This window comes from Trichechus manatus, unplaced genomic scaffold (genome assembly GCF_000243295.1).
Source record: "Trichechus manatus latirostris isolate Lorelei unplaced genomic scaffold, TriManLat1.0 scaffold00120, whole genome shotgun sequence".
In the NCBI taxonomy this organism is placed as follows: Eukaryota; Metazoa; Chordata; class Mammalia; order Sirenia; family Trichechidae; genus Trichechus; species Trichechus manatus.
The window spans coordinates 6,100,580-6,123,028 of NW_004444056.1; the positions used below are offsets into that span (position 1 = coordinate 6,100,580).

Below are 22,449 nucleotides of genomic sequence, written 5' to 3' on the forward strand. Positions count from 1 at the left end.
TTTGCATAGTCAATAAAACACATGTAAACATCTTTCTGGTATTCTCTGCTTTCAGCCAAGATCCATCTGACATCAGCAATGATATCCCTGGTTCCACATCCTCTTCTGAATCCGGCCCGATATACTGCTGCAGCCACTTTTGAATGATCTTCAGCAAAATTTTACCTGCATGTGATATTAATGATATTGTTCAATAATTTCCACAGTTAGTTGGATCATCTTCCTTGGGTATAGGTATAAATATGGATCTCTTCCAATTGGTTGGCCAGGTAGCTGTTTTCCAAATTTCTTGGCATAGACAAGTGAGCACTTCCAGCGCTGCATCGGTTTGTTGCAACGTCTCAATTGATATTCCGTCAATTCCTGGAGCCTTGTTTTTACCAATGCCTTCAGTGCCTTGGACTTCTTCCTTCAGTACCATTGGTTCCCTAATCATATGCTACCTCTTGAAATGTTTGAATGTCGACTAGTTCTTTTTAGTATAATGACTCTGTGTATTCCTTCCATCTTCTTTTGATGCTTCCTGCATCATTTAATATTTTCCCCATAGAATCCTTCACTACTGCAACTCGAGGCTTGAATTTTTTCTTCAGTTCTTTCAGCTTGAGAAATGCCAAATGTGTTCATCCCTTTTGGTTTGCTATCTCCAACTCTTTGCACACATCGTTATAATAGTTTACTTTGTCTTCTCGAGCCGCCCTTTGAAATCTTCTGTTCAGTCTTTTACTTCATCATTTCTTCCTTTTGCTTTAGCTACTCAATCTTCAAGAGCAAGTTTCAGAGTGTCTTCTGACATCCATTTTGGTCTTTTCTTTCTTTCTTGTGTTTTTAATGACCTCTTCCTTTCTTCATATGATGTCCTTGATGTCATTCCACAGCTTGTCTGGTCTTCGGCCATTAGTATTCAGCTTATCAAATTTATTCTTGAGATGGTCTCTACATTCAGGTGGGGTATACTGAAGGTCATACTTTGGCTCTCACGGACTTGTTTTCATTTTCTTCAGTTTCAACTTAAACTTGCATATGAGTAATTGATGGCCTGTTCTGCAGTCAGCCCCTGGCCTTGTTCTGACTGATGATATTGAGCTTTTCCATCGTCTCTTTCCACAGACGTAGTCGATTTGATTGCTGTGTATTCCATCTGGCCAGGTCCACGTGTATAGTCACCGTTTACATTGGTGAAAAAAGGTATTTGCAATGAAGAATCATTGGTCTTGCAAAATTCTATCATGCGATTTCTGACACCATTTTTGTCACCAAGGCCACATTTTCCAGCTACTGATCTTTCTTCTTTGTTTCCAACTTTCACATTCCAATCGCCAGTAATTATCAATGCGTCCCGATTGCATGTTAGATCAATTTCAGACTGCAGAAGCTGGTAAAAATCTTCAATTTCTTCATCTGTGGCCTTAGTGGTTGGCGCATAAATTTGAATAATAGTCATATTAACTAGTCTTTCTTGTAGACATATGGTTATTATCCTATCACTGAGCACATTGTACTTCAGGATAGATCTTGAAATGTTCTTTTCGATGATAAATGCAATGCCATTCTTCTCCAAGTTGTCTTTCCTGGCATAGTAGACATATGATTGTCCAATTCAAAAATGGCCAGTGCCAGACCATTTCAGCTCACTAATGCCTAGGATATTGATGTTTATGCATTCTATTTCATTTTTGACGATTTCCAATTTTCCTAGATTCATACTTCGCACATTTCACTTTCTGAATATTAATGAATGTTTGCAGCTGTTTCTTCTCATTTGAGTTGTGCCACATCAGCAAATGAAGGTCCCGAAAGCTTGACTCCATCCATGTCATTAAGGTCGACTCTACTTTGAGGAGGCAGCTCTTCCCCAGTAGTCTTTTGAGTGCCTTCCAACCTGGGGGGCCCATCATCTGGCACTATATCAGACAATGTTCCGCTGCTATTCATAAAGTTCTCACTGGCTAATTCTTTTCAGAATTAGACTGCCTGGTCCTTCTTCCTAGTCTATCTTAGTCTGGAAGCTCAGCTGAAACCTGTCCCCCATGGGTGACCCTGCTGGTATCTGAGTACCAGTGGCATAGCTTCTAACATCACAGCAACACACAAGCCCCCACAGTACGACAAACTGACAGACACGTGGGGACCATTGACCCAGGAGACGTTAAAAGTGTCCAAAAAAAAAAAAGTCTAGGATTGCTTGAAGTTTATTTGGAACAAACAAAAATAAAGAAAGAATTTCAACAGCTATTAGCCTTGGGCTAAAAGTGAGAATTCTGTGCCTGGGGAAGTACAGCCTGTCAGTCCCACCTTTCTTCCCCTCCCCATTGCCCTGACTTGGAAGGGTGCTGGGATGGTTGAAGGGGTTGACCTGTAACTGCCAAAAATGAGCTTTTGTTGACTGAGCTGGGTGACATCTTGATTGTAACATAGCCTTCTGCCCCTACCTACCTGTTATAGATAGAACTGTGTCCCCAAAAACTGTGTGGCAACTTGGCTAGTCCATGATTCCCAGTATTGTGTGATTGTCCTTCATTTTATGATCTAATTTTCCTATGTGTTGTCAATCCTAACCTCTATGATGTTAATGAGGCAGGACGAGAGGTAGTTATGTTAATGAGGCAGGACACAATCTACAGGATTAGGTTGTTTCTTGAGTCAATCTCTTTTGAGATACAAAAGAGAGAAGTGAGCAGCGAGGAGAGGGACCTCCTACCACAAAAAAAGAAGAGCCTTTGGACCTGGGGTCCCTGCACCAAGAAACTCCTAGACAGGGGGAGATGGATGACAAGGACCTTCCCCCAGAGCCGACAGAGAGAGAAAGCCTTCCCCTGGAGCTGGTGCACTGAATTTGGACTTCTAGCCTCCTAAACAGTGAGAGAATAAATTTCTGTTTGTTAAAGCCATCCACTTGTGATATTTCTGTTATAGCAGCACTTGGAGACACTACCTGAGACAATAACCTGTTGTTATTGTGTAAAAGCTGCTTCAAATTCAAGAAGTGGTGGGACAAACCTTGGTTCATCAAGCCACCAGTGCCCCCTTCCTTTCTACCCTCAGAACTTTGTAATTACCCCACCTCTGGATCAGGAGTGACAATGTGACCATCATAAAACAGAAAGATATTTGTATTAGAATATCTCATCTACAGAATCCTCCCTACCTCACCCACCCCAAAAGATATGGTAAAGCTCCAGCACATTATCTTTAACCTCAAGAAACCATTGAAACAGAAAGGCAGCCCCACTAACCCAGAGTTGGAGAGGTCCCAGGTGAATACCCTCACATACTATGTTTACAACCAGGTTTGGGAGACAATTTGCAAGGCCCACCAATACGTTAGCTGTCCAATCCCGTTGCTCTGTAAATGCCACCATCATGGATTGAATTGTGTTCCCCAAAAATATCTGTCAACTTGGCTAAGTCATGATTCTCACTATTGTATGACTGTCTACCATTTTATCATCTGATGTGATTTCCCTACGTCTTGTAAATGCTACCACTATTATGTAATAAAATGGATTAGCGGCAGTTATATTGATAGCTCTACAAGATTAGATAGTGTCTTAAGCCAGTCTCTTTTGAGATATAAAAGAGAGAAGAGAGCAGAGAAACATGGGGACTCGTACTACCAAGAAAGCAACACTGGGGGCAGAGTGCATTCTTTGGATCTGAGGTTCCTGCGCTGAGATGTTTCCAGACCAAGGGAAGACGGATGACAAGGGCCTTCCTCCAGAACCGACAGAGAAAGAAGGCCTTCCCCAGGAGCTGGTGCCCTAAATTTGGACTTGTAGCCTACTAGACTGTGAGAGAATAAATTTCTCTTTGTTAAAGCCATCCACGTGTGGTATTTCTGTTATAGCAGCACTAGATGACTAAGACATCTCCTTAGGCATAACCTGCAGCTCCCTAGGTAGGAACAGTATGATGAGCACATCGTTCCGCAGAGGCGGCCAGAGAGGGCTGTGGCTGACTTCTGGTAGAGCCACCTCATGGATCAGTTGATCCATTCTGCATGAGCTGTGTTGAAAATACATCAAAGATATAGTGTTGGGGCAAAGGGTATCAGAGCAGAATGTTAATATCTCATCTGTATTGAAATTTAAAAAGGGGAAGAGAACATATATGTATATAGATATGGATAAAAAATTCTGCAAGGCACACTAGAAAATCTTAACAGTTGTTACTTGAGGCATGGGGTGGGAGGAGTAGAGGACCTAGCAGTGGAAGTAAGCATTGTTTTGCATTGTTACAAATTCCATTTATGGTTTTTGTAAATGAGTTTTGAATTGGAATTGTGGTATGTTGGCTCAGAGGTTGTCTGTTATTCAAGGGTTTAAAAAAACAGTTGCTGTCAGGTTAATTCTGACTCATTATGACCCCATGTGTGTCAGAGTAGAACTGTGCTCCATGGGATTTTTTTTCCAGAAGTAGATTACCAGGTCTTTCTCTCACAGCATCTCTGGATGGACTCGAATCTCCAACATTTCAACTAGCAGCCACATTAACTCTTTGCACCACCCAGGGACTCTCATTCAAGGATATGTTATTTGTTAGCTGCTATCAAGTTGGCCCCCAACTCATGGTGACCCCATGCACAATGAAACAAAATGCTGCCTAGTCCTACGTCATCCTGTTGATTGGTTGCAGATCAAACCATTGTGATCCATAGGGTTTTCTTCGGCTGATTTTTTGGAAATAGATTGTCAGGACTTTCTTCCTAGGTCATCTTAGTCTGGAAGCTCCACTGAAACCTGTTCAGCACCACAGCAACATACAAACCTCCACTGAGAGGTGGGTAGTGACTGCACCTTAGGTGCATTGGCTGGCAATGGATCCCGGGTCTCCCGCAGGGAAGGACGGTATTCTACCACTGAACCACCACTGCCCCCTCATTCAAGGGTCAGCACATCCTTAGCCAGCCCCTCCCACCACCGGGTTGTTGCCTACATTCCAAAGGATGGGATTTTGTTTCGTAAAGAGTAAAAGAAATTGGATGGTAGGCGTTAGGGGGGACTAGAGGAAAAGGGTCCATGAGAATGGAAAGTACTTGAAAGCTTCGAATGCCCTACCCATGCCAGGCTTAAGGCCCTAGAGGCTTTGAGGTGTCTGGAGACAGCACCCTGAGCTTGGACTCTGGCCTTTCAGGCTGGGCAGGGCAGGGAAGGCTTCTGGGGTGGCATGGTTGGCAGTGGGCACAGACAAGGAGGTGGAGCTGGCAAGAGGACTAGGGGTTTGTAGAGACTTCCTGGTGAAACCAAGGCCACTTTCAGAGTCTGGGTGAAGCTGCTAGTGTGTAGGTCAGGTGTACCAACTGTGGCCAAGGACACAGGTGTGCATTTGAAACTCAGAGTCCAGCATCTCCTGACCCAGGCAGGTGAGCTGGTGCACTTGACTGCCTGCAAACCTCAGTTACCATTAGTAACACCCTGTGACACGTGCTCATGTTGTTGGACGGGCCGAGATAATAAGGAACACCTGGTACATAGTGTTAAGCCTGGCAACATGCAAATGAGAGATTAGAAAGGTCAAGTATTGCTTACCTCTGCGATTAACAGGGTCTTTAGCTACATAGGCAACATAGTCTGTTGTGTCCTGTTAAAGAAAAATGAGACATCCACATCACTAATCACAAGTGAGAGAGAGAGACCCAGTCCACACACCAGTAAGCTTCTGAGGACTCAATCCTCACACAACTAAATAACCAAATGCTATTAAGTAACAGCCCATGTGAGACAGCATTTCTCAGACTGTAGTGTGGGCAGGAATCACTGGGGGTCTTGACGAAATGCAGACTCGGATTCAGTAGGTCAGGAGCCAGCCTGAGGGTCTACATTTTTAACTAGCTCCACGTGATGCTGATGTTGCTGATCCGTGGACCACACTTTGAGAAGCAAGGATGATAGCCACCACTTCTCCCACTGGCTGCACGTTGGAATCACCCTCAAGTCCCAACTCCCACATAATCTGATGTAATTGATCCTGGGCATCAGGATTTTCTAGAAGGTCCCCAGATGACTGTAACGTGAGCCAAGGTTGAGAACAACTGCTGCTAGCTCTGTCTTGAACCAAACGGGGAGAAAACAGTCGTTATCCAAGACATTCTGACTTATGGCAACCCCATGCGTTGCAGAGTAGAACTGGGCTCCATAGTGTTTTCTTGGTTGTGACCTTTGGAAGAAGATCACCAGGCCTTTCTTCTGAGGCACCTTTGGGTGGGTTCAAATTACCAACCTTTCAGTTAACAGCCAAGCACTTAACTGTTTGCACCACCCAGGGACTCCTCTGTCTAGAACAAAACCAAAAAGCAAACCCCTTGCCATGGAGTCATTCTGACTCATGGTAACCCCAGGTGTTGCAGAGTGGAACTGCTCCATAGTTTTTTGGCTGTAATCTTTTATGGAAACAGATCTCCAGGCCTTTCTTCCACACCACTGCTGGGTGGGTTCAAACTGTCAACCTTTATGTTAATAGTTGAGTGTTAACTGCTTGATTGTGCCACCCAAGACCTTGTGTCTAGAACAGTGGTCCTCAAAATACGACTGGTGCCATAATCCCCTGTAGGGTTTGTTAAAACAGATTACTGGGCCCACCAAACAGTTTCCTCAGTAGACCTGGGGTGAGATTTAAAATCTGCACTTTTGACAAGTTCCCAGGTGATGCTGCTGCTGCTGGTCTGGGAACCCCACTTGAGAACCACTGGTCTAGAGGAAAATCAGAAGCGGATCTGCAGAGTTTGGTGGCAAACACACTTCAAGGATGGATGAGATGGGAGGGTTCTTTTCTTCTTGGACATAAGTAGTTACTTTCATCATTTAAGATGTTTCAAAAATAATCATTCTATCTAAGAGTCTCACCAGCCCACATCAAACATGAGTCCTCTAGCCTGTCCTTTCATCTAATCAGTGCAACGGAGGAATATGTGACCTCAAGAGTGTGCTGAGGCAGCCATGTGAATTTTAGTTTCTAAACAAATAATTAGAGGAACCAGTAATTCTCTTAATCCTTTAAGGCAAAAAGACTTCCCTGCAAAGCTGATATTTTCAACATTCAAAAGAGTCTCAGGGGGGCCACTGGTAAAGGGCTACCTCATTTTTTCAGATATTTCTCAAACGTTACTGCTACTCGAGCTGCCGATGTCTTCAGCATCTAAAAGGATTCTATGTAGCAAGTTCCTTGGTGTTAGTCTCTATGGATGAGGAAAGATCTCCTTTTCTCTCTACAGGGCCTTAGAAAAAAACCCAAATGAGAGAGGGACAGAGGGAGCAAGTGAGAGCAGAGAGAGCATGTAACAGTTATTGAACACCTACCACAGGCTAGTGCACAGTACGAGGAACTTTCCTGTAAATCACTTCCCCTGGAAATCACAACAACCCAACAGAATTAAACAGGAGGAGGAGAAGACTTCCAGAAGATTGCAAGATAACGGGATTCACCTGGTCATTCTCCAAGATGAGGCTCATCTAGCTCCTTCCTCTTCCTGCTTGGACCATGGTTTTTGGTATAGTCACAGAGTGACTTTGGAAAGAGAGCAGAAGACCTGGCTTCAAGGAAGATCGGTCAGAAGCTGAAGCTATTGGCAAAAATAAGCACTAGAACTCGAAACCATACAGACTCTTTCTGGATTCATGAGATGTTGATGTCAGAAGGAGTACCTGGATGGTACAAACCGTTAACATGCTCTGCTGATAACCAAAAGGCTGATGGTTCCAGTTCACTCAGAGATGCTTTGGAAGAAAGGTCTGGTGATCTACTTCTGAAAAATCAGCCACTGTAAACCCTATGGACCACAGTTCTACTCTGACACTCATGGGATTACCATGAGTCAGAGTTGACTCAACAGCAACTGGTTCGGTTTTTGGTTTTCAATAGCAGAAGGGTCCTCAGACAGCATCTAGTCCAGTGTTCTCAAACTGAGATCCATGAAGCCTAGGATTGGGCAGCTGTATTCTCCAGTGTTTGAGATGTTACCAGAGGTTGCTTTTTGTTTTTTGTTTTTTTTTTTGTTTAATTTTGTGTTTTCATTTCTATGATAATCTTAAAAATTAATACAAGAATATCGAGGATCATCTGGATGATCACTGTGTCACCAAGTTCTGTAGGCAATTTCAGTGTCAGAATTTGCATTTGGGATTCCAACATTATTGGTGCCAGGTTTTTAAAAAATTAGACAGAAAAGAGCAGACAGGCTAGATGTCTTCGCCCCCACTTAAAGCAAATTGATGTCAAACTTGTACATGATGTACTATTGAAGTTTTTGCTTGAATAGGAGAAATGAGTGGAAGAATTGAGTCTTCTGGGCTTACATGGTAGTAGAGAGATGCTGAACTCAAAAGATTTTGCTCCATGGTGACCAGCTTCAGGGTCACATAGGGAGAAGAGATTTAGTTTCAGCAAAATGTTATCCATCACAGTAAATTAATGTTACTTTGAATGTTATTACTTTACAGTATTTATTTGTCTTTAATTTCCACCCTGGTAGCTCAGTGGCTTAAGAGCTAGCTGCTAACCAAAAGGTCGGTGATTCCAATCCACCAGCCTTTCCTTAGAAACCCTATGGGGCAGTTCTACTCTGTCCTATAGGGCTGCTATGAGTCAGAATCAACTCAATGGTAAAGCGTTTGGTGATATTTTTTTACAGTTCCTTAAAAAGTATAAACATAAGGAGTCATGCATAGTTTATTTTTCTACGTAATTGAGTGGCATTATTAATTTGAATCAATGTTAGAGGCGTACGCAAGGAGATTCTTTTTAGATTTTCACTCTGGTCAGAGAAACTCTTCTCTTGTTCCAAACCCCCATGTTGCGGCTAGGGGATGAGGCCCAGAAAGAGAAGTGAGTGTCCCTGTCACTCAGATGGTCAGTGGCCCAGCCAGAACTGAAAATTTGTAGCTTTTCTGATGCCAGTATTAATCCTTTTCTAGCAGAGTGGGGGAGTATATATATTGCTGTCAATGTTCTTGTCATCACCCTGTCACACAATGAGTTTACTAGGTTTCAAAGATGGGGGCTACAAACTGCCTGTTCTATACTTGATCTACTCCTGCTTTCACTACCCAAGATCCTCTGAGCCTTGACCATTGTCCCAGCATTCTTTTGCTAATCTTTTAACATTGCTAATGGTCTAATTACGTAGATCTAATAATAATTTACTGTAATTATAGTGTGCTTTTTGAAGGGAGGGATTAATAGTGTTCTCTAGTCTGTCTTATTTGACATTTCAAAATATCACTTCCCCATCAGCTAAACTAAGGCACTAAGCAATAAGTGACATATACACTTAGCAGCAGAAGGACTAGAACCTAGAATATATGGTTTTATTAAAACATCTACCAACTGCAATGTGTTAATTTTGTGGTCACAAACCAATTTGGAATGGGAACTCATGTACAATGTAATATACATATGGACTGGTTAAAATGGAAAGTAATCAAGCTTCTTGCCTCCTGGTACCATGAAATTTTCTGTAGTAACAGAAACTATATTGAAAGTTATGGATTACTTTAACTGTCACTGAATGCTTCCAATTGTTATTTTTTTTTAATGATGAGGTGATGAGGAAATTTGAAAGAAGGTCATAGACCTGTGGGTATCTTGGAGAAGGAAATAATTCTGAAACAAGCCAGTGTATGCGGCTTCTTGTTTTCTAGCTCTTTGTATCTTCACTCATAGGTAAGACAATCTCCTTTGGAAAGGCACAGGCTCTGGAGCCTGCAGCTGAAATCTCTCTCTTTGTTTGGCTTTCAATGTGCCAACAGCAGTTCTATAATCAGGCTAGCCAGGTAGAAGAAGTATGGGAGGAACAGTAAATGAGATAGAAAAAAGGGCATGGGAAATTTCCTTTCCTGGGACTAGAGATAAACAGGGTTCCTGATTTTGAAATAAGGAGTAATATAAAGCACTGATTACTCAGGCTGTGTCTGGCCATTAAACTTCTAAGTAAAATTGGAGGATTGCCTACTGATAATTTTGCAAAACAAAAAGCCATCTGTAAACCATCATTATTTCATTACAAAAAAGCTACTTAACTCCAAAAAGTAAAAAGGACATCTTCCTGGATATGGAACAAATTATTAATTGAATAAATTTAGCTCCATGAAAAACTCACTCTGTTTTCCTAATTTTTAAATATTTTCCTGGACTGGTAAAAACTTTACTCAGACCAATGTAAAATGAATATAACATTCTTGGAGGTGAACCTTTCTCCCCTTGACTGCTGGAGAGGGCTGACTTTCTTTTCCTCCCTACTCCCTCTGTACCTTGTCCCCTTGTGAATGATTTCCTACAAGGGTTTCTTTTAAAGGGGTGGACTGACAACAGCGAATAGGCAGTTAGTGTGTGGACATGACCCCGCCTTTCACAACCTTATAGCCTAGAGATAGAGCCACTGATAGTGAATGCTGACATCACATCGGAGTCGAAAGACGACAAAGTCAAATTTGGAGAGAAAAAACACCAGTATTTAAATACTTATGAATAAGCCAAATGAAGTAAATTCACAGCCTAGAAGTAGACTTAGAATATAAAAATGGAGGATCCTAGTGGAGATCCAGCAGAAAAAAAAGAAAGTGAGGCAGGCATAGAGTCAAGATATGAGAATGCCCTGGGAACTCTGAAAAACGGAGATTCTATTGCATTACCTTTTCAGAAGGGCAATGCTCAAGGATTTCTGACATTGTTTGACTAATGAAGTGAAGAGTAATGGTAGGTCCTTGTTATGGCTTACCCCTGAAAAAAATTATAGTCAAGAGCTTATGAAACCAGGAGGGGGAGAAATGATCATCACAGTTAACTTTCTTGGTCGTGTCCTAAAAGGCACACTTTTGAAGCAGGGGTCTTTTCTCAGAAATTCCCCACAGGAGTAGAAAAAAAAAAAACAAAAAACAGCTGTGGAGCACTTACCGGGTCTCCTCCGGAGGCAAAGGAGATGGACTGCATGTGATGGTTCGCAATGATCTGCCAGGGCCAAGACAAGAAACAGATGTGCCGTTAGTACTCTTACCAGGAAAGCCCACTATTTGTTGGCAGAAAATGTGCATCAACAAGGTTTGGTAAAATGGGGGCCCACATAAAAATATGAATTATTAATGACAACAGGGTAATGTAATGAACTTTCACCCCATGGCAGGGGCTTACTGAGCTGCTGTGCCAGAATTATCTCATTTATGCCTCACGACAACCCTGTGATACAGGAATATTATAATCCCCATTCTACAGATGAGGAACCCGAGGCCCAGAGGGGCCATGTGGCTTGCCCCAAGTGCTACAGCTAGTGACTGGCAGAGCTGTGAGCAAACACGGGGAGTCCAACTTGAAGACATGGTCTCAACAACTCAGCCTCTTCAAGAAGGAGAAAGTCTCAGCCACGTACCAAAACATTTAACTGTGTAGTTTGTAGCATCTCCAATACAGGCCTATAGCTAGAATGGGGAAGTGTGGCCTGCCCCCTCTTCATCCCATTTTTACCATGTGCATATAAATTAGAAAGCCTGCATCCAAGATTTAACACTGGTACCATCTAAGGCACTCTTTCTATTTATCAATTTTATAACCAGGAAGGGCCTTCCAAGTTAATTTTTAAAAAGGAAATTTCCATTAGCATTATAACCTGCAGCATACAATAGAATTTAGTAGAGACACTAAGTAAATTAGAAGCTGCCCTAAATTTAAAAAGCTACATAAGTCTTCCAGGCTATTTTTATCTTTTGGGAGACAATGTAATGACATTGAAGTAGGTTTCACGGGGTGGGAAGAGAGTGCATGTGGCCATTCCAACATAGCCAACGTTATTTCTGCAGACCACCCCCACCCCTCAGGCCCTTGTGGCAGGCAGTCAGAATTCACACAGCTGCAATCCTACCATCCATGTGAGTTTTTCAACCATGCCCCTAAAAAACTCTAAATACAACTATAATTGAATTATGCAATAAAATAAATATTTTTAAATGCCTATTTCAGTTGCTGGCACTTGAAAATTTTAAGAATCTAGAAAAACAGAAAAATACCAAGGAATCTAAAACAACAAGACGGGTTCTGTAACCTGTGCCCAAGCTGAGCGGAGTTACATTAAGAGCTGACCTTCACACCATCCTCTGAGCCTGCCTCAGCTCCAGGGGTTCAGGGTTCCTAAGACAATGGTGAAGAAATGGTGATTGCCAAGTCATGATAATCTAGGGCTTCCAAAGAATATTTACTTTTTTCTTATAATCAAGCACTAAAACTGGAGTCTGGAAATCAAAGTGTGGACTATGATTTGGAGAAAAAGTCAAAATCATATTTGACCAGCAAGATGCATGCCTTATTGTGTGACTGTATTAAGACAGACACTGAAATGGGGATAAGAAAATTAAAGCAATTTCATCTAAAGCGCGTGTTTCTGCTCTGAGGGTGTTGCGTCTACTTGAGAACTCCATAAAGAGCATCTGCCAGGACCGGCCATCTGTAGACCAGCCGAGCGCCTCTCCTGTCTCTTTGGAGTGAGAAGAGCGGCCCAGCCTCAGCCCGTCTCAGGACAGCCAGAGAGATGTATGCTGTGCAGGGGCAGATCACCCAGTAGGCACGGTAAGCACAGTACTCACCTTGCTTACCAGATCATCTGTAGTGAACAGTTTCACATTTTTTCACCACATCAAACATTCTGCTTCTAGGTGTGGCTAGTCTCTGTCTCTTCCCCAACCCCATAGCTCCTTCCTACAAAATCAAAGCCTCTTTTCAAATTTACAGTCCCTGACAGGGGTGGATGACCCAGTAAGCAAGGTAAGCAAGGGTTTACTTGTGCTTAGTTACTAACCTGTAGTGAACAATTTCACATGGGTTTCACCACATCAAAGATGTGAAATTATTCACTACAGATAAGCTAGTAAGCACGGTAAGCTCCTTGTTTACCCTGTCTATTGGATAATCTGCCCCTAATGCTGTGGATTCTGCCAGCACCCACCCACCCACCCACCCAACCCCCAGACTTGCTCATGGTATCACTCAGGGACCTGAGCCCAGCACTCACTTCCATCCACCTAAACCAAGGGAGGAAATGTGAATTGGACCCGCCCCAGCATGCCCCTCAGAGCCCTCCATGCCCCAGAATGGAGCAGGGTCAACTGCCTCGGCCTCCTCATCAGCTGCTGTTCGTGAGTGCTTGTCATCTGATTTTTTGGAGGTGGAGAATAAGATAAAAGGAGAAATTGGAAGAGAAGATCCCAAAGAATCAAGAGCTGTGTTCTGAGGAGTCCCAGAAATAAAAGGTCCAACACCCATACAGAAAAGAACGGACATGGGTGTAAATGTTAAGTGACCCTGTAAGTCAGTAAACACCACATGTGCATCTGCAATCCTGCAGCAGTCACTGACGCTGAGCCTTGAGACAGTGCCAGAGAAAGGTGAGACCTGCTGGTCATTCTTAATCCACAACCTAAATGTTGTGTTAGCACAGCTGTTAAAGGGGCCAGTGTGAAAAGACAAGGGATGATGGATCGATAAGGACAAACGAATGCAGCAAGAAGTGGTATCCAGTGTTGTTCAAAGCCTTAACTTGGTCTCTCATTTCTACTCTGGATCGAGAATTTACTTCAACATCAAGGAGGGGTAAATGAAGCTGGAAGTGCTGCTTGCTTATCTGGGGAATACGAAAATCAATAATAAAAACATAAATAACAGAGATAGATATAATAAAGATAGGTAAAATAGACATGAAGCTCTGGTGGTGCAGTGGTTAAGAGCTCTAAGAGCTTGGTTGAACAGAGAGAGATATAATAGGTATAGATACAAACATAGATGACAGAGATACTAATATAAAGGTAACTATGGGCATTCCTGGTAAAATACATTACCTGTAAGAACCAGGAAGTATGTCATGCAGAGGTCTGTGGATTGTCCATCTTCCTTCTGTGTGGACACATCCTATTTCCAACTCACACTGCCAGCAACAAGGCTGAGGCTGAGCAGAACAGGTGAAGGATGATCCCATTCACCTCTCCCTCTTTATATTTAACAAGCATTTTCACTGCCATTCCCTCATTTGACCTTCAGCACTGCCTTGTTGGTAGCCAAGACAGCTACTCATATACCCATTTTCCAGCTGAAGAAGCAAATGATCAGAGAAACCTGAAATATAAGCACTGCACAGGAATTTCCTCCTCCTAAATGGAATTAGCCTTCATAAACGTTGTGGCTGTATCCCCTCGGTCTGCTCAGAATTCATTCCAGGCTGGGCATGCAATAGATACGTCATGTTTCATCATCCCTAAAACACTATCAATAACAGGACGCTCCATTGTTATGAACCATCAGGGAAGAAAAAACACTGTCAATCAAACCACGACATGCCATCCATTTCAAGGATGACAAAGTTTGAAAATCAAATGTGGGGTCATGGAATCAATGAAATATGGTTTAAAGGAAAACAAAACAGAGACAAGGGCATTAGAAGGAGGGTTCCACACATGCGTACCCCTCTGTTTTACATTCCACGTAAACCAATGATTTCATGCATTATCCTAGAAAAAAATAATACTTTACAGCAGAATTAAAGTGAATCAGTTTTATCTATCACTCTGTTGGTGATGATCCCAAGTGAGCCAATCAAAGGTTTATAGACTAGGAAAGAGTTCACACACGTGTGTACCACATGGACTCAGTTAAACTCGGACTAGGAGCCCTGGAGAAACCCATCCTTCCCAGGGGACTCAGTTGGGACCACGAGGCCTAGCACCTACAGACCTGTTTGGAGTCAGGTGTCCGCAGATTCAGGCTGGTGGTGGAAATGGTGAGAGAGATACTCATCCCTGCGAACTGGAGGTTGCTCTTTCCCAAGATGCTGGACAACATTTTGCTTGGAGGCTGTGAAATCAAGCAGCAGGATTTTAGCTTTTTTTTTACTGGAGGCCACACAGTCCAGGGAAGCCTCTGTTGTTCATGTCTAAAAGGGTGGTGATGCTAGTATCTGCCCACAAAGTCTCTGCACTCCTAAGCCTTGACCCTTTCCCCTCATTAGGCTCTTGAACGTAAATGTGCTAGTGAATTAGCTGAAAGGCTGGGATCCAATACCAATATGCAGATTAGGAAACATGTAATATGCAAATGGATAAGCTAATACGTAAGTGATGAATGAGGACTCTTGCTCCAGGCTGCCTCTGGCCACTTCGGAGTGTGCCTCAGCCAGCCCTCTCCTCATCAGGGAGCACCCCATAAGCCCTCAGCTTTGCAGACTCAGAAGCCTGGTTTTCATCACACCAAGAGCCAAACCACTTCTCCGGGGCAGACTAAATGAATTAGCTCGTGGGACTTGTGAGTAGTAACAGAAAGTCATGAGAACGCACATTGCTGAAGGGACTCAATCCCAATCTTTGGCCAGAACATTCTCCCCAGACCAGCGCTCACATGGACAGTCCAGTTAGAATCAATGGGCCTAGAGCCAGCACAAGGACAGGCAGACCTGGTCTGACTCTAATGATCATCCTATCAGGCCAGGCACCTTCTCCAGTGTACCTGGGTGGGCACTGCCAACATTTGTCTCTGTGCATTACCAACCCATCCTCTCTTTTTGGATAAGAACATCCTCTCTTCTGATATGCTAATCACCACTATTTCTTAACAAGACGTGCACTGGTTTTGAATCACCTGCTGAGCCATTTAAAAACAGAGATGACTGGGCTCCACCCCTGAAATTTTGATGTCTGTGGTGCAGCCCAGAAATCTGCATTGTTTCCATCTCCTTCACTATGAGAACCAACATGTGCCGGTTGGAGTTGATGACAGTCCCTGTCGCTGCTCTCAGATGTCTTCCTATGTCCTGTATTCAAGATTCTGGAGCCTTGCTAAAAACCCATTGCTGTCAAGTCAATTGCAACTCATAGCAACTCCAGATAGCCTTCGGGGGTTGACCATATGACAGGCCAGCCTGGTTGAGCCTTCACCCAGAGTTCTCTGCCTGATGTCCAGTTGCCCTGTGGGTTTATAAATCTCCCCCAGCTACAAAGGCAGAACCAACCCAGAGCCCTGGGAATAGCTGAGGTGAGCACAAGACCTGCTCACATGATCTGAAATTAAGAGCACTCTGCCTGAGAACAGATTCACAGATATTCTGAATCTCTGAGGTTTTCCCCACACTCTGTCTAGGCAGAGAAGAATCTTGATTTGGGATGTTTAGTTATGTATTCACTAGATAATTAACTAAAAGTTTTTCTGTGCTTTCTTTTAGTCCGGGTTTGTTTGTTTGTTTTTTCCCTTCCCTTCTGACCTAACCTTCTTTGGAATGAAAAGGTCCAGTACAGGGGTTGAACACACAGCCTTTGGCATCAGGCGGCCTGGGCCTGTGGGTTCTCATCTCTCTACCTCAGCTTTTATCATCTGTAAAATAAGGGTATCCAGTGGTGTTTGAGAGAGGCTTGTACCAGCTCATGAAAGTCAACTGTTAAATTTTTAAGAAATTTGTGAGCCGGTTGTTACAAATTAATTTGTGTAAACGTATAGTTAAATAAATCAGTCACTTCCTAATTATTTTACTACACTGTACTATGCTTTTAAGGTTATGCCTATTGGTGCAAATACAATATAAGGATGTGCTAGTGCACATCTCTGCCCAGCTCCATTTTCAGCGACATCCTGCTGATAGCTTGAAACCAGCCATGGTGAAAATATTTACACCACAGAAATTGGCAGATGCTACAAATCAATGCTTCTCACCAACGCCCTCCCAATCCTGAGGGTTGGTGGCTAAAAGTTTACCAGCCTACCACTGAGGATATCTACCATGAAGAGTGTAAAAATTGAGTGAATTAATGTACAGAAAGTGCTTAAAAGAATACCTGTCATGTTTCCAGCGTGCATAGTTATCACCATCTTTAGAGCTGAAGCCCTCAGTGAGTTGCTAGGGTCTCTTGTTGGCTGTGACAGCTAACTGACCTCACTACATGTGTGGGAAAGAAAAGAATCAACGCTCTTTTTGTTTTCAAAAGTGATGAGAGCCAGGCCATAAAAAGGAGAAAGTGGACGATTTGTGGAGATTAAAGATACTGGGAGGTGAGATGAGAGTGAAGTTGAACAAAGGTAAAGAAAGAGGTGTGGTTAGATGCAAAGCAGCGAGGACAGTACCTTCCTTTTCTTGAAGGCTCCTTTGGCACCAGTTACAGCTTCGCAAACACGGCTGATGGCTTCCCTTAAAAGGAAAAGAAGAAACATCCATTTTATTACATGCCCATCAGGATGACACAACCCAGAGAGGCTACACTTGCACATTCCCCGAGAAAATAATTACCTGTTTATTTCAGCTCAGAAAATAGACCTGCCAGTTCAGAGGCCATTCAATTCTCCTCTAAAATCCCAAACTAAATAGGACACACACAGGTCATGTGAAAACGTCTTACTGGCAATATTCCAGGTTTTTTGTTTCGCTTTGTTTTTTTGTTTTAAGCTGTCTCATAATAGTGTAATTGGTATGATTCCATTTTTACAAATCAGTACTCTAAAACATACTCTTCCTGATGCTACCTTCATTGCTATGTCACGGCACAAGGTCCCAATCTAACCACCCACTGCTATTGACCAAGGTACTTCTTAAAGCGAGTTAGAATGCAGTTAAAAGAAATTTGATCCTCTGAGTTTTATTCCATTTATGCAGTTAGTAAACATTATAAAATCAAGAGGGTCTTGAAGGACTCCAGTGGTATATAAATGAGCCATAAATAAGGTAATATGCGGGGCAGGTCCAAGTAACAGGCATTTGCTGAGCACCTACTATGTGCCAGGCACTGTCCTAGGTGAATGAGGATCCAGAGTCCTCAGTATGGAGGGAGACAGACCAGCTGCAGCCAGAGTCTCAGGCACAGGTTTACAGAGGGTGCCGGAGAGTGCAGGTTGGGAAACATTGGGGAGGGTGAGAAATCAAAGTAAGATGGTGTCATGGATTGAACTGTGTCCCTCCAAAATATCTGTCAACTTGGCTGGGTCATGATTCCCAGTATTGTATGATTGTGCACCATTTTGTAATCTGATGTGATTTCCTTATGTGTTGTAAACTCTATCACTATGATGTAATAAGATGGATTAGCGGCAGTTATACTAATGAGGTCTACAAGATTAGACAGTAGCCAATCTCTTTTGAGATATAAAAGAAGGAAGTGAGCAGAGACACATGGGAACTTCAAACCACCAAGAAAGCAGTGCCAGGAGCAGAGCGCGTCTTTTGGACCTGAGGTTCCTGCTCTGAGATGCTCCCTGACCAAGGGAAGACTGATGGCAAGGACCTTCCTCCAGAGCTAATGGAGGGAGAAAGCCTTCTCCTGGAGCTGATGCCCTGAATTTGGACTTGAAGCCTACTAGACTATGAGAAAATAAACTTCTCTTTGTAAAAGCCATCCACTTGTGGTGTTTCTGTTATAGCAGCACTAGATGACTAAGACAGATGCAGATTGCCACAGTCTTTCAAGTGCAAAAAACTGAGAGTCAACAGTGAAGAAGAAAGGGAATGCGGAGGAAGGGGCTGGGGTTAACGTGCTTGAAAGCAAACAGTTCAACTTTGTGAGCAGGCATGAGCGAGAGATGAGGCAGAGATGAGCCAAAGATGACTCCGAGGTCAGGAGCCCAGAAGACATTTAGCGGACTCCTCAACTCCAGCATGAAGAAGGAGAAACTACTAAGAGAACAGAGAACACAAAAAAGAAAATGGATTTTAAGGGCACGCTGAATAACACAGAAGATAATGCGTTCTCAGAAACTTTCTGCAAACTTTCCAAGCTGAATCCTTCTTGAAATTATTTTCTATCATTTACATGAAAAATAATTACCATCACACACAATGCTTTTAAGAGAAATATGTCCTTGTAAAATTAGGTAAGAGACAGTTAGGATAAACTCCGTATTTGCTATTTGGTTCCTTGCAGAGAACAGGAAAAGAAATATTTTTTAAAAAGGTCAGATGCCGTGAAAACTATACACTATAAATAGCATAACCTGAAAAAAGTAAAATTAGAAATAAATTTTTCTGATGATCATGCTTACTTCTACTTAATTTATAATAATAACCTAAATGTGGTTATATCAAAATGATCAATCATCTATCATCCAAAGTACTTTCTAAAAGTAAATTCCTTGTTGACGAAGGTCAAGTTATCTCTTTAGAGAACTATATAACCTCCAGTATCTATATTTTATCTGTTTAATTTAAAAAAATTATTTGATGCATCTCAGCACTGTGCTTGTTACATTAAGTGATTTATTGAGCTAAGCAAAGCAGCTAAATATCTGACGGTCCCAGCAGGCTAGAAAGATATTATATGATGGAAAGTCTCCCATAGGTCATTCTTTAAATATTTCTAATGAAGGTTGATTTATTTTGCCATCCACCAACATGCAGAATAAGAGAGAAAAAAAAAAAATCAGTCTCAGACAACAGTTATCAAAAAGGACCCACACTATCAAATGTCTAACCTATTCAGGACAGAAAGCTTTTACTACAGACCTCTGCTACTAATATGCTACTTCTGGGAACGGAATGTAGAAATTCCAAATTAGCACTAAGAATATGATTATCAAAAAGGCGTTGCAAATAATCAACTCTTGTATTGACCAAGTCTTTGCCTGGAGAGACAGGCAAGGGCACATTCAGAGACTCAGTCAATCTTTTGTCCTTAAAATTTGCAAGTGTAAGACATTCTAGAAATTTCTTCGAGCCCACATACTTGAGAAAAGTCCTCAGGAATTCCTGACATGGTTTTCAAATCAAACTGCTATTCAGAAAAATGTCCCTATTCATAACTGATGTCCCTGGGTGGCACAAAGGGTTTACACTCATCTGCTAACGTAAAGCACCACAGAAGAAAGGCCTGGCAACCTACTTTTGTAAAAATTACAGCCAAGAAAACCCTATGGAGCAGTTCTGCTCTGTAACACATGGGGTCACCATGAGTCAGAATCAGCTCGATGGCAATGAGTTTAGTTTTGGTTTTCATAATTGGCATGAATTTCTTTCTGACATTCACAGGGTAACACGCGTGCATTTTCATTTCAGCCAGTCTGATGGTATCTATTTCTGTTTGACATAGAAATGTACCATAACTATCAATAATTTCAATATTTAGGTGAATGAAATTAGGAACTTTAACTCCAAAATCTAATTTTAAATGTAATTACGCTCACTTTCCCTTCTTAATGTTTATGTACAGTGCATTTTGGTGAGCAGTACTGTTGCAATTTATTCACTTAGCAGTAATTATTTAGCTTAGTGTATTTCCATTTATTCCCGGTTTGAGACTCAGGTACCACTTTTCTCCTGTTTTTAACAATAGAAATTGCTTCTTAACATTCTATTCAACATGACGCCATCTAAGTCAGCCAAATCATGACCTCGGAGCTCAGCAACCACTGTCGTCATCTGAAAGTAACCAAAGCCAGCCCCGCTCCAAATGCTACCCCTCACTTTCCCCGTGATTTGACTACCTTCTCCTACTCAGTCTAAAATCCTCATCATTGGAGCTAGTACCTTTCATATAGTAGGTATTTAATCATTTTTTCATTGCATTGTAGAATTTTTGAACTGGATCCTTTGAAATCATGTAGTTCCATCTTTCTCCCTAATTATCCATCTTATTGCCACCCCATCCATCTTTTCAAAACACACATGCACACGTTTTACAGACCATGACAACAAAATACAGAAGAATTGGTTGATTTCTGTCCTTCTGCAGTTACAGTCTAGTAGGAAGGGTGGAGAGACATCAACAAATACATACAATGGCAAATTGTGATCAATATCATGAAGAAACAAAAGGAATGATATATGTGATAAATGTGATGTTGTTGTTGTTAGATACCGTCTAGTCGGTTCTGACTTATAGCAACACTATGTACAACAGAACGAAACACTGCCTGGTCCTGCACCATCCTCACAATTGTTGTCATGCTTGAGCCCACTGCTGCAGCCACTGTGTCAATCCATTTCACTGAGGGTCTTCTTCTTTTTAGCTGACCCTCTACTTTACCACGCACAATGTCCTTCTCCAGACACTGACCCCTCCTGATAACACGTCCAAAGTATGTGAGACAAAGTCTCATTATCCTTGATTCTAAGGAGCATTCTGGCTGTATTTCTTCTGAGACAGATTTGCCCTTTCTTTTGGCAGTCCATGGTATGTTCAATATCCTTCACCAACACCATAATTCAAAGGCATCAATTCTTCTTCGGCCTTCCTCATTCATTGTCCAGCTTTCATATGCATATAAGGGGATTGAAAACACCATGGCTTGGGTCAGGTGCACCTGAGTCCTCAAAGTGGCATCTTTTCTTTTCAAGATTCTGAAGAGATCTTTTGCAGCAGATTTGCCCAGTGCCATGTGTCTTTTGATTTCTTGACTGTTGCTTCCATGGATGTTGATTGTGGCTCCAAGTAAAATGAATCTTTTACAGTTTCAGTATTTTCTCCATTTATCCTGATGTTGCTTATTGGTCCAGTTGTAAGGATTTTTGTTTTCTTTTTGTTGGCCTGTAATCCATACTGAAGACTGTGGTCTTTGATCTTTATCAGTGAGTGCTTCCAGTCCTCTTCACTTTCAGCAAGTAAGGTGTCATCTGCATATCACAGAGTGTTAATGAGTCTTCCTCCAATCCTGATGCCCCATTCTTCTTCATCTAGTCCAGCTTCTCAGATTATTTGCTCAGCATACAGATTGAATAAATATGGTGAAAGTATACAACCCTGACACAAACTTTTCCTGACTTTAAACCACACAGTATCCCCTTGTTCTATTTGAATGAGTGAAAACACCTTGGTATAAGTACAGGTTCCTCATGAGCACAATTAAATGTTCTTGGAATTCCCATTCTTCACAATGTTATCCATAACTTGTTCTGATCCACACAGTTGAATGCCTTTGCATAGTCAATAAAACACAGGTAAAAATCTTTCTGGTATTCTCTGCTTTCAGCCATGATCCATCTGATATCAGCAATGATGTTCCTTGTTCCACGCCTTCTTCTGAATTCGGCTTGAATTTCTGGGCAGTTCCCTGTCGATGTACTGCTGCAACCACGTTTGAATGATCTTCAGCAAAATTTTGTTTGTGTGTGATATTAATGATATTGTTTGATAATTTCCACATTCTGCTGGATCACCTTTCTTTAGAATGGATACAAATAGAAACTCTTCAAGTCAGTTGGCCAGGTAGCTGTCTTCCAGATTTCTTGGCATAGATGAGTGACCATTTCCAGCACTGCATCCATTTGTTCAAACATTTGAAGTGGTATTCTGTCAATACATGGAAGCTTGTTTTTCATCAATGCCTTCAGTGCAGCTTGGACCTCTTTCTTAGTACCATCAGTTCTTGATCATCTGTTATCTCCTGAAATTGTTTAATGTCAACCATTTGTTTCTGGTACAGTGACTCTGTGTATTCCTTCCATGTTCTTTTGATACTTCCTGTGTTGTTTAGTATTTTCCCAGTAGAATCCTTCAATATTGCAGCTTGAGGCTTGAA

At 42.1% G+C, this 22,449-nt stretch overlaps 1 protein-coding gene across 1 annotated transcript in view; it reads right to left on the reverse strand.

The window, feature by feature from the left end:
- The window catches only part of SHC3 (SHC adaptor protein 3), a 255,705-nt gene that overhangs the window by 95,393 nt on the left and 137,863 nt on the right, over positions 1 to 22,449 (reverse strand). Inside the window, exons 3-6 of the mRNA XM_004384231.1 lie at positions 17,074 to 17,137; positions 14,701 to 14,820; positions 10,888 to 10,941; positions 5,529 to 5,580 (exon numbers count right to left, since the gene is read on the reverse strand). Coding sequence (XP_004384288.1) covers positions 5,529 to 5,580; positions 10,888 to 10,941; positions 14,701 to 14,820; positions 17,074 to 17,137 — 290 coding nt within the window. The remainder of the gene's footprint in view (positions 1 to 5,528; positions 5,581 to 10,887; positions 10,942 to 14,700; positions 14,821 to 17,073; positions 17,138 to 22,449) is intronic.